Here is a 13,311-nt window from a genome sequence, read left to right on the forward strand (position 1 = left end):
ATCATAATTTATTATTTATTATTATTATTATTATCAAACGATGTAGGAATTTTTATAAACCGATATCAAACAGTTTGAAAATTATTTCCGCTCTTCATAAAACGAAGAAAACACAATTTTCTAAAGATTTATTGTATCAATGTTCAAAAAAATGCATAAGTTTTCTCATAATTTCTTAAAATTTGAAAATATATGTATTACATTTTAATTTTACATGAATTGAAACAACGAATAGAGACAAAGTATTTATTTTAAATTTGAATTATTAATTTATAAGAATTGTTATGAATAGGTATTGATGTTTCTCTTTCTCAGAAATGTGTACAATGGAAAAATAAAACAAATGGCTATTAGAAATTACAAGTTTCAAATGAAAGACAAAATTAGTGAATATATAAATAGTATAAAAAAACAGAAATTGTAATTTCTCTATTTGCCTTTTTTTACATAGTGTTGTTCTTCCTTTTTATTTCCTTTCCTTTTTTTTTTCTTTTTCATTTATACTTTATATTATTATTTGATATTTTTTTCAACGAATTATTCATATTATTTTATAATAACAATGTGATATATGAAGATTTAACGTAACTTTTAAGGATATATTTAACAAGTATGCAATATGATATGACGAAAATTTTACAGTCACAAAACAAAACATGAAACTTTACCGGAAATACTACAAACCCTTCTTCTAAAACAAAATCGCCAAATTGGCGGAATGTGACGCGTGAGAATAGGTAACCCTTATCAAGACAGTTGCGTGAGGAGGGTATTGGTCAGGGGAAGGGCAACAACAGGTGGATTGCGTGACCGGTAACGGCAACAGGTGCTGCCAGCGCCTACCAGTGCACCCAAGCCTGCTCCCACCTACCTTTTGGAACAATATGGTCTAATGGGAGCCACGCGATGGTCTTAACTATAGACATTCGGAATTTGCGTAATGAGCGGTGAGAGATGGGGGAGGGGATCTCAACTACCATTCCATTGTGGAGACACAAGAATGTTATGATTCTAAATGATAGTTTTACTCTTCCAACCTTATAAATAACCTGGAATTAGAACGATCCGCAGTCCTAAATAGTGGATTGAGGTTTTCTTAAGAGTCTTTTGTGGTTGTCTGTAATTTGAAGCGCAATTTTTTACAAAAGTTTAAAATATCTAGGCAAAAATTTTCCGCTTTTTTAGTTCATCAGCAATTAAGCTTCATTGAAAAAAATAAATTTAAAAATCAACTGAATAAATTATTATAATTGAGCAATTACTAATGGTTTTTCTATTGAAGATATCAAATACTGCTATCTGTCGATTGCAATAATTTTTAAATCGTATATTTTAAATAATCTATTATCAAATGCATTTGAAAATAGATAGATTAATAGAAAATAGATTAATAGACTATCTATGAAAAAGGCACTTATCTTTCGATAAATTTGTGTTCTGTTTCCTTATTTAAACGCTTTATCGAAGATTGGAATTAAAGTAATCTAACTTCAACTTTTCCGTTAATTACATTATAAAATTGATATTAATTCAGCTTAGTTCTTTCATTAAAATTTTTTTTTGGCAATAATGTCATTAAGTTTTTTTTGGGGGGGAGAGGGGAAACAACAGCAATTATTATTTTATTTATTTTATCGTTTTGTTGATATATAACAAAACTGTCATTATCGAAATACTATATATCATGTTATTTTTTTATACCACTCGTTTTCAATTCAGAAATGCGACGCGCAAAGAAGATTTTTTTTTTTTTTTGCTTTTAAAATTAATGTTATTAGTTATAAATGCATATATAGACTACGCTATATTTTGATATCATGTTTTTCACATAACACACCATAAGAAATTTAGGCCTTATACATCAAGATTTCTTAAATTTTTTAATTTAATGTTTTATTTCTCCTAAATGCGTTCTTCTGATTTAGCACGATTTAAATACGAGATGAAAAGAATTAACCATGTTGTAGAAAGGTCCGATGTAATTTCTTTTTTATCACAAATATATACATACCAGTCAATCATATAGAAACGCGACATGATATTTAACCCCTCCCCCCCCAAATAATCATCATCTAGTCTTTTTTGCTCGGTTGTTGACATTAAATTCTCAACAAGGTGCTCAGACAAAATAGCCGTTCATGCTTTCCCTAAATGCTTAACGATAATGTCATTATGTCTATTACATTATGATTTTTCTTTATCAAATTTTTGACACACACTTCCTTTTAACGAATACCGAATGTGTTATATCAGAAGTCTGTAACCAAGTTCTATCCATTGGTATCTTATTCATAGCTTTAGGTTTTATATTAATTAGAGAAAAAAAAAAGTTGACAGGTGAATTGAGATATGAATTTTGTCGACTATTTTGAACCTTTAAAAAAATTATCCCAAATATGTTTTCATTTTTGTAATGGGCATCTGAGTGTGCATCAGAATCCCTCCTGCCCTTTAACATTGTTCTTCTGTAAGTGTCAAAGTCAACCGGGGTAAAGCATTGTGCCCTCCCCAAGCTGTACAGTTAGAACAGGTCAGATGGAGGTAAGTTTCCTTGATCCATTAGTATAGGTAATTGTCATCTCCTCTCATCGAAGAGCAACAAGTAAGACGAAGTGGCTGAGGACGGGGGAGTCAGACGAATACTACTCTGAGCTTGTAGGAACAATGCACAATGGAGGGGGGGGGAGGCCGTTGCATCCGGTGCGGGACAATCGGCCGATAGGACACTGCTCCGACACCTCTACCTGCACTGATATGGGAAGGTAGACAATTGCGTCATCATGTATCCTCCCGATTCCCTATCGAAGCGTCGTAATGCAATTCTTGTTATGGGACCCTTACAACCATCATGAACTACCTGCAAATGAGTCACAAACACTTTTGCAGGCATTGACAATCAATGTTGGCAGTTCAGGGAAAGTTAAACGAAGTATCTTTGCATTCAGTTAAATAGTCTTGATTATGAACCAAATGTAATGCCTAATTTATTTGAATGAAATTTAATTTAAAGTATCAATAATCGATATTTTATATAACTGTGATTAAAATGAAAGCTTTTAATTTATTTCATCGAACTATTTACATATCATTAATGCAGGTAGGAACTCAAATTACATAATTCATCAATGAGGATAATGTAATTGTCTGAAGATTCTTGGTATATGAAGAAATTTGATCAAAAAATTTGTAAAACTTAATATTGTTAACCAGTAACCTCTCAATTGAAATGAATTTCTATCGATCTTATCATTTAGCAAACAGTGGCAATAGGCAAAGAAGAGGTTGTTGATGCCCTAGCCACTAGTTTAAGAAGGAGTCATGAAACAAAATATTAGTTCGTTTATGTTCTTTTTCGAAATAAAATATGACGAGGGTGGAGAAAAAATCGCATTAAACTCTTGGCGCCATTCCCTCTCGCTATGCCACTGCTTTCTAATACCGAGCTAATCTTTTTCAATGATGAAACTTAACAATAATCTGAAAACCCTTTTTATCTCATCAATAATCAATAACTTAACGAAATATTAAAAAGCAATTTATCGAAATGATTGAGTGCAGGTGAATAAATTAGTTTTTAAGGAAAAAAAACTTCATTTCTTATATGTTGAGGAAACTAGAACTGATATTTACATCAACTGTGAGCAATAAAAATCGGGATTAGATATAATTATAAGACAATATGAATAATGAAATTTTCTAAGTGGTATTTTTAATGATTTTTAAAGCACTGACTTGTAGTTTTCTTCAAATGTAGGATTTTTAAAACAAAGAACAAGAATAACTCGTTATTTTTTAAAATTACATTTGCTTAAAGGACAATGCTTTTGGAATGATTTTTCCCCCTAGATGAATTTTCAGATTTGAGAATAATTCACACCTGGTGTTTTTTGAATTACGATTTAGATATTAACGGTCAGGAATTTTAAATTATTTTTCTTTCCATCAACCTGAATCTTATTGCAAAATAAAATATTAATTTTCAAAACAGCTACTTTATAAAAAGAAGAAGAAGAAGAAGAAAGGCATTGTAATATCTATAAAAGTTGCAATAAAAGAAAAAAAATCAGTTCTTGATTTGCTTTTTTTTTTCTTCCCATTTTAATTTCTATTCATTATTAAATTGTCGTCATTATTAATATGTCTTTCACCTAAAAAGTGCTTAATGAGTAATCAGTGTTTCGTTCGTTCAGATAATTTTTAATGCAGAGTAAGCAGAGAGTATGTTACAGCGCAACATAAATTCATAATATAATTCATACAGCAAAATTAATTCATAACATTACCACTTCTTTTATTAGTACACGTATATGTTAAGCCAGCAGATGTGCCGTCCTTTCTACATTCTCATCTATTAACATAATATGGTGTATTTTGTGCTTCAGAGTGTACTGAAAAAATTTGAAATTAGATTTCGGATGTCTTACGTTTCACCGGTTGGGTTCAAAATTTAATACAAATCAACAATTATGATTACAGGGCCTATTCATTTGTCCACATCATTGCCTTTTCGAACTATCATGTGTAGAGATATGTAAATAGGCAGTTCTACAGACTTTATCCTTTGACAAATTAGAATCAAGCTTTGATATAGATTTACAAGTCTAATGATAAAGATGCTTGATAAATTCTATCAGTCTACTTATTTGTATTTTTGAGTTATCCTGTTCACACGCATATAGTTTGTCGGATAGACTAATTTTCTGCTGACGAATTTTGTCCAAACTTTGATAAGAAAGAGCAAATTTAACGCAAAAACTATTTATCAAATTTCATGCTCCTAGCTCTTTGGTCTTAGCTCTCTATTCTCCACCCATTGGAAAAACAGATATTTCCTTTAAAATACGTTTTTCAAACTTAGGGAGATTTGAAGCGTAGAAGTTGTTAAAAATCAAAGTCTCAAACTTTTTCACAATCGCAGTTTTTTCTTTCTAAGTACTTCATATATGAGGAAGTAAAACTCAATGATCGTTAGCTTTTTTGTACCCTCATCAAAGTGGAACACTTATTACAATGTATTAGACATAGTGCAGTGGAATTACATTATGCTCATTTTACACCGTGCCATTTTAAAATCCGTTGAGGATCTTCTTATTTTTTTTATTGTGTTGTTACGTCATTACAGAACATGTAGTTACATGAGAATCGCTTTTACTTTTTGCCATCTGATTCTGAGAGTGTAGGGTTGTTTATTTTAATCCCAAAAATTTATTTATAATTTTTTGATTTGAAATATTAATTAGGCATGTTGAAAATTTAGTTAGGAAAAGTGTAATCATTATAATGTTAAAACTATTTGCCTCTCGTCTTTTCAAAAATCAAAAAAAAAATATTAGATGCGCGCTAATTTTTGTAATCGATTCTTTTATATAAATTTATAAAAATATTTTTAATAAAACATAGTTTTTAAAAAACATGCATTTATCGTTATATTGCTTTTCTTTATTTTAATCATTTTCTACATTTTAATCTTCAGATTAAATAGTTTTCAAATTATAGTCCTGTAGAGTCATTGGGACTGTAGCAATTTAATTAATGGCTAATTGATCATTAAGTTCTGAAAAAATAATATATTGCCAACAAAGAGGGTAAAATGGCAAACATCTAGCACATCAAAGAGTTGAAAAAAAAATTGATACCTTTACGAATATCTTACAAGCTAAATTAAATAAAAATGTTTAAAAAATGTGTTCAATTAAAAAGTCATTATATATATATATATATATATATATATATATATATATATATATATATATATATATATATATATATATATATATATATATATATATATATATATATATATATATATAGAATAACAATTTTATTTGAATTTTCCATATTAACAATAATTAATGTTATTTATTTCCTAATTTTGGGACCACGATTGACTTTTTGCTACAAAAAATAAGGGTAGGAAATTTTTTTTTAACTCCAGAAATGGAGCCGAGAGTGGAACATGCTCATGAAGCATTATTGTCATCAAATCTGGTGGGAAAGAGTGCATTGCATATTTCTAGCTATAGTAACGAACATTTTCAATTACTAACAACTCGCTCTACAAATCAACACAATCCGCAGAAAATCGTTCACACTTTTATTTCTGCTCTTCTCTTTCTTCCTCTGACCTCACATACATTATTTTTGCTTTTGGTGAATGTTGGATAATTTCCCCAACACGATAGCAGAGTAGATTTAAATAAACCTTTAAGCAGTTCTATTAGCTCCAATATCTTCTCCGGGGATGGGTTTCCTGAGCATGCAATTTGCTCGGTTGATTATAGGAATTTGAGCAAGGGGTAAGGTGGTAGTCAGGTTGGGGGCGTCTCCATGTTCTCGTCTCCGCTCACCATTGAAATGAAAACCCGGCGCCTCAGTGCTGAAGTATGGGAGCCTAATAACAACACACCTTTGGAGACACTGAGTAAGTAAGAGGGACAAACGACAGGTGGTGAAACCGGCTTTCGGCTACCTGTTGGATTACTCCTCCACAATTTCCTCTTTCTTTTTTTACATTCTCTTCTGTCTACAATTCCCTTTTCACCCCCTCCTTTTCTCTTCTCTTCGTATCATCATGCCATTCTCCCTTCCCCCAACGTTCCTTACTTTTTTGCTCTGCGAAATTCGGAAGCTGATTTTCCAAGAATTTGTTGTTGTTATCTCATTGTTAGATGGCACATTACCTCGCTCGTGAATCAGTTTCAGTAAGTTGAATTACAAGAATCAGATGCAATATTTTCATACAAAATAAAATAAAAGCATCGTTTGTGAACATTTTTTTCAAGTCTCCAATTGTACATATATGTGCAGAAAAATAAAAATGCTATTGAAGCATTAATTAATGATTAATAACATTTTTGAGCCCATCAATTGTGCATAAAGATAGAAGAATTAAAAATGCCATTGAAGCATAAATTATTGATAAACAAATATACTGCATTTTCTTTCTCCTGCTTATCATTATGCCATTCTTCTTTTTGTCTTGCTGACTGGAATTTTGTTATTTTTTTTATTCTTCTACGCATCTGTATAATTGAAAGTTGGGAAAAATTCCTTCATACACAAAAGGATATCCGAATTCTTATCTTATCTAGCCAAAATGAGATTTATGAGAGAAAAAAAGAAAAACCTACAAGAAATCTTATTTATTCCTAAACTAATATCATTTTCCGCCTAACTACTCCATTGGAAACTTGTGTCTGAACCGAAGAACCGATGAAGAGAAACCACTTTTCCAGTGGCGCGGAAAATGTGGAATGGCTGGCGTCGATTGTGAAGATCGGCCACTTATACGCATGGTTGGACGAAACTCTTTCAAAGTGACACGTGCCTCCACGGCCTCCGGGATTGGCGTGAGTTGCAACATTCTCTGCATCCTAACACTCTAGCTAACAACTGTAAATGTTTGTGTTCCCAGAGGGAAATTTTTCTACAATGAATTGGCGTGAAGGTTGGCGAGGTGTCGCTTTGATAGCGCTGTTTGGGAAGATGAAATAGCCAAGTTAAAGAGACATTGTTTTGTTGCTGTTATGTTTGAATGTTATTTTAAAACTCGATTTTAATTCTTTTGGACTGGAAATAAGAAATGTTTATCTGAATCCATCACAATGCTTGTTAACTATTAAGAAATATTTTGCTTTCACGATTCTCCAAAGTTATCATTAACTGATTTTTTATAGTGAGTAGAAAAAATAAGAAGTCTCATAGAAGATCACATAATTATAGAAAAACAAATTGTAGGGAGAAAAATATAAATATGCTTTGTCATAAAATGAATAAGCAACATTTCTATTTAAAGATTTAAAATGGACAAAATTTATAAAAAGTAATATTTTCTGGATTTAACTTTTCAATGCGACTTCGAATTGTTATATATTACTGAACATACGAGATAAATGGAGAGTGATCAATAATAAATTATTATTACGTTTATACGAGCACTGATAAAATTGGAGAAATAGTAATGGAATAACATTTAGAAAATAGACTATGGACCATGTAGAAATGGGATGACATTTCATTAAGTAATTTAAAAGTTCCAATCAAACCGCTTGAATAGAGATTTTATAGAATTCTTTCCGCTGTTAACAACCCCGATGTAGACAGCTCTCTGCATTTATTTACTGTATTTATGTACTTTATTATATTCACAGATGAGTATTTTTTTTTACAAGTATAGATTTAAGGGAAGCGATGATGGCTTTTTTTTTATGTGTTAATAAACAATCATTCTTTTTACTGTTGTGTTAAAAAAGTTTCACTGGCCAATATTTTTGCGGTATTCTATTATAGCATGCCAATAGATATCTACATTATTTCGTAAAATGACAAAGAAGACTTTTAAAATGAAGGAGCAATTGAGTAATCGTGAAGGCTTTTAGAAAGAGTAAGCCAAACATCCTTATTACACGAAATGAAATTGACTGAAAAATTACAGTTTATCAATTTGAATTTTTAAATAATTTAACTTAATTTATGTATATATTGAAACTAGTATTTCAGAAAAATATTCCAAAATTATCTTAGAAAAATAATTAAGCAATAAATATTATTATTTTTTCTTGTAGAAAAAATTTAAGATTGATTTTCTTTATTACATTCCAGATTTATGTTTGCAACCATAATTTTTTGTTTGGCACCTCTCATTTACTATACCAGACTTTGTTTAATAGCAGAAACCTTTCTTCCCCTGATTACCATAATTGGTCTTCTTGATTCAAAATACATTAAATTTTGCAAATGATTTCAGAAAAGAAACCCCACGGCAAATTAAAAATATTTTAAAAACAGTGATAAAATATATAATAACAATCTATTCAAATTTCGGAATATATATACTAAAGGTATAATCATAAGAAGATGAAGCAATTTTCATCGTCAAATTATATAGCGCACAGCGATATATTATCATTACTATTTTTATCTTTTTGCAATTAATTTTGAATACTTTAGCAACTGTTTAATAAAATTTTTGACTTTATCGAGAAAAAATTTTTGTAAAGAAATCTGAATTAAACAATTTGTTTTCATTAATTAATTTTAATCAAATATTTAGTTCAAAATTCAATTTTTAAAGCATTTTTTTTTCTTGAATTCCTTACAGTAACATATCGATTTCACCAGTATTTGCTGAAAAGAAAAATAAATCTTGAAATGTGGATTTATTTGAGAAGGTTTCTTTTTTCTTCAAAGCGCTAATTTTATATCTGTGTATTAAATCATGTTTACTAATTAAAGTATGAAAACACCTTATTATTGCTAAACAGTAAGTAAAAAATTACATTACATTAAATGCCACAGTGTTTTATGAGATTTTGTGACATTACTAAAGAAAAAAGGTTTTAACTCACGCTTCTTCTTGCCGTCGACGTCTTGGTGTATCTGTTGACCGGGGGACGATGAGACCAAATTTGTCATCATCACCCCAGTCATGTCCCCGTACATATCCTCTTGCATCCGATGATTCGCATCCGATGATAACGACTGCTTCTCACCTGCTCATCATTAGCAAACTGCAATCAAAAAGACAGAAAGGAAATCATCAGAAAAGCTGAATTTATAAGTAATTAAATAAATATGGAAGTGCAAAATATGGAAGTTCTGATTAAGGACGATGATAATTCAAGTTAACGTGACTGCAAGGATTCAAACTTGCATGCAGTCCACAAAACTACTTTTTGCGACCCAGCAAATAGCTTGTGACAAGTTTTTAATAAAAATTTCGTAGCTTAATTTTAATATTCTTAATGAAGCATATTTATTAAAAATGAACTACTAGACTCCCCATTAGGCAATTATTAATTGTGTCCCACTTGGATGCATCATTTCCCCAACCTATAACAATGGAGATATTTTATATCCTTTTTATCAGTTGATTTTGACATCCGTTCTTTAAGGCATCTAATACGAAATATAATATAGCATAATTAAGTATTCCTGAATACGTTTCGATTGTACATAAAAATAAATGCAATATTTGAACACAATATACCATTTAACAAATAATTATAAATCTTGAAATCGAACTATTGTGCAATAAATTTTTAAAACAAAATTTGTTAAATTTTAATTATTACATTTTTTTATCATCCTAAGAATGAAAAAGTGCATGATTTCATTCATTTGCAATGTGGTCGCTACAGATCTTTACGTATTATCAATTTGTTGTTATTAATTATTGTTTCCTTTATTCAATAATCATTTCTTAAAAAAGTGTAATGGCACTTTTATAAACAAGTTAACATTTCGGACAAGAATATTTAATTTAAAGCAGATCTCTGCATTTCCATTTCTATCTTGCTAGATAATTTATCTAGTGCTACATAAAAAATCTGCTCAATTGAAAACAAAATTTAATATGAATTAATCTCTTTTTTTATACAAAAAAATATCTTATTGAAATTTGTTTAGCTTCATTTACATTGCAGTTAAAGATGTCTGCTCTCCGTACAGATTGGCTTTCATTGCAGCTAAACATGTTTTTATCCTGTAATCTGTAATTAAATAATAATCTTCTATCCAAATGTTACACGTTGTAAAGTTTGAACTATGGAATCTATTTATACGATATTACAATCACGTGGCTATCATCACCACACTCGCCATCTGGCATTTACCATCAATTTACACATCGTTGAGTTGCGATGTCGCGTCCTATTCTCCTTGCAAGAATTTAAGAGTGATTCTAAAGTTAAATTAGCTCAGAGTATTTAACTGGCATCATGTGAACACGAACTTCTATTTAGTTTTCTTTTACTACTTTTAAAAATTCTGTCTAGGCAAATAAAGGAAGTGAAAATGAAATGCCCTGCCAATTTCATCATATTTGAACACTTATAATGATGTAAACTGCGTATTAACCTAGTTGATTAATGACGAGGATTTTGTTTTTAACCAACAACCTTTTGATAATTGGTCCAAAAAGAGCTTTGAAAGTCTTTTTTTTTTCCGGTTTGTCACTTGTTTGAAAAGCATTAAAATGTGTTAACGATTGCATTAAAGCTCAATGAAGCTTTTATGAATATTCAATGAGTTTTTGTATTTTTAAAATACTATGGGAGATTTTTCTCTCGTTATTGCATTATTATGGATTTATTTTGGTTAAAGCTAACATAAGCTGTTCGTTTTATTTTTTTTTTTGGTGGTGGTGGGCAAGGGTTGGAGTGATTAACGAAGAGTTGTGTCTTTTAGGAAACATATTAATGCACGTGACATTAAAAATACTTGCAAACATGCTAAGTATACGAATATGATTTTACGTAATTAAATAGGATAAGCAAGAGGAAAATTAACATTAAACTATGATAATAATATGTTTTTATCAATCACACATTTGACAATCTCTTCAGATAACATTCGTAAGGAAGAATAGCCAAGACAAATAATATTTCAAACCTTTAATAAATATTGTAAAATAACCGTACTGATTTAAATTAGTTTTAACTCATCTTTGGCCTATAAAATTATTCCATACTAATGGATATTTCTGAAAACTATTTTACAAAAATTATCATCATAAATTACATCAAAACATAATTTATACTTATAGATATAATAAGATATGTTGGTATTTTTTAAAATGGAAGAAAAATTAATTTTTTATTGAAATATTTAATAGACGAAATCTAATCTATCATTTGTTCTATCTACACACCTTTTTCTCTCAAAAATGATTTAATACATCATTCTTAGAACGTTTCAACATAATTTGCTTATATTTTGGTCTAAATATTTAACGCAACTGAAGTTTTGATACAAGCCCAATTAAGACAACGGTCCAAATTCGTCAACTTCATTATTAAAATACATATATTCTTTCAGTCCATATTCACGTGCCGATTTTTTTAGCGTCATCGATAACAGTTCTTTGATCGTCCACAATCAGGAACCCTCTCCTATTTCACCGAATACGAGGAAAACGAAGACTGTTCCGAGTTGCAACAAATTGTCCAGTCATATTTTCCTTCGCGTGACACGCTGGAAGAAGGGAATATTCTCGGTGCTCTCCCATACTTTTCCTCGTATTACCATCCGACGACCGATATCTTGTGCATTTACTTCGGAGAAGGCAGCAACGTGACATCGAACGGTGTTGAATGTAACATGAAACAATTACTAGCTCTCTTTTTTTTTCTTTAAAAATAGAAAGTTGTCTTTAGGAAGACTGAATGATTCATTTCCTAATGTGCACTGAGAAATGGATTTTAAAAAAAAAGTCGCTATAAAGTTTCTGGTATATGTTTTTGAGTGTACTGTTCGCGGTAGAGAAAGTCTTTGACTGCGATTGTCGAAAACAAAATTTTTCAGATTTGTTTATTTTAAGATAATGTTTTTTCTTTTATTTATCGCTTAAGAACTTTTCAGAATTTCAGAATTGTTAGGAAAAAAGAAATTTCAGCATTAAAATGATGTCTATTATATTTTCAATTATCTGAACTTCAATTGTATAGTTATAGCTTTAAGGGAAAAACAAAAGGAACTTACAAATAAAATTTAATTAAACAAATAAAATTGAAATAAAAATGAAGCTCGTATTTAACTGACAAGCAATTGATTTTGATTGATATGTTCAAGCGTTGTATTGTATCACAATGGTAAATATAGTAATCAGCTATACTAGACAAGAAAACTTCTGGATTAAAGAAAATTCTTGTTTGATGGAGTTTCATTAAAGAAAACTTATTCTAATAACAAGATCTATGCTTATTGTGTAAAATACACAAAATTATACAGAAAATCATATTTATAATATATACAAAATATTATTTAAAATACAAGCAATAGCCTATAGTTAATGGTGCCCCAAGGCCACTAGCATTCGGCATGCATGGTTTGATTGCCCTTTCTATTACCCAGTAACTGTTTTAAAATATTGGATTATTGGAGGGCGAGATTGACGAAATGCTGGTAACAGAGATATTAATGCATAATGTCTACCAGATAACCTTCTATTTCTTCTGTTATCCAATTATCTGGATAATCGATTATCGACTAGGTGTATAGTCCTAAATAATGTGGTATTTGGATTTATACTGCATTTGAAACATAGTAGTAACAATCTAAACTATTCGCAATTAAGTAAATCCAGTTAAATTATACGATAATTGAAAAATTTATAAAGATGCAAAATTTATAAAGATGCAAAATTCATCTTTTTTTATTTTAAAGGGTAACCAAATTTTTTTAAAAAAAATTTCTTTATTTATACATTATAATTAATGAAATTTCAAAAATTTGTTAATCAAAATGCATACATATAAATACTTTTTCAATTTTTATAAGTAACAATCTTTCTTACAAATCAATCAACTAAGT

The 13,311-nt window shown here is 29.8% G+C and overlaps 1 protein-coding gene across 3 annotated transcripts in view; it reads right to left on the reverse strand.

Moving 5' to 3' along the window:
* The window catches only part of LOC129963697 (paired box protein Pax-2-like), a 104,639-nt gene that overhangs the window by 74,514 nt on the left and 16,814 nt on the right, over positions 1-13,311 (reverse strand). For all 3 annotated transcript variants that reach the window (XM_056078208.1, XM_056078207.1, XM_056078205.1), the window contains exon 2: positions 9,348-9,509. In XM_056078208.1, coding sequence (XP_055934183.1) covers positions 9,348-9,453 — 106 coding nt within the window. In that variant the 5' untranslated portion in view covers positions 9,454-9,509. The remainder of the gene's footprint in view (positions 1-9,347; positions 9,510-13,311) is intronic.

The sequence above is a fragment of the Argiope bruennichi genome, chromosome 3 (genome assembly GCF_947563725.1).
Source record: "Argiope bruennichi chromosome 3, qqArgBrue1.1, whole genome shotgun sequence".
NCBI lineage: Eukaryota > Metazoa > Arthropoda > Arachnida > Araneae > Araneidae > Argiope > Argiope bruennichi.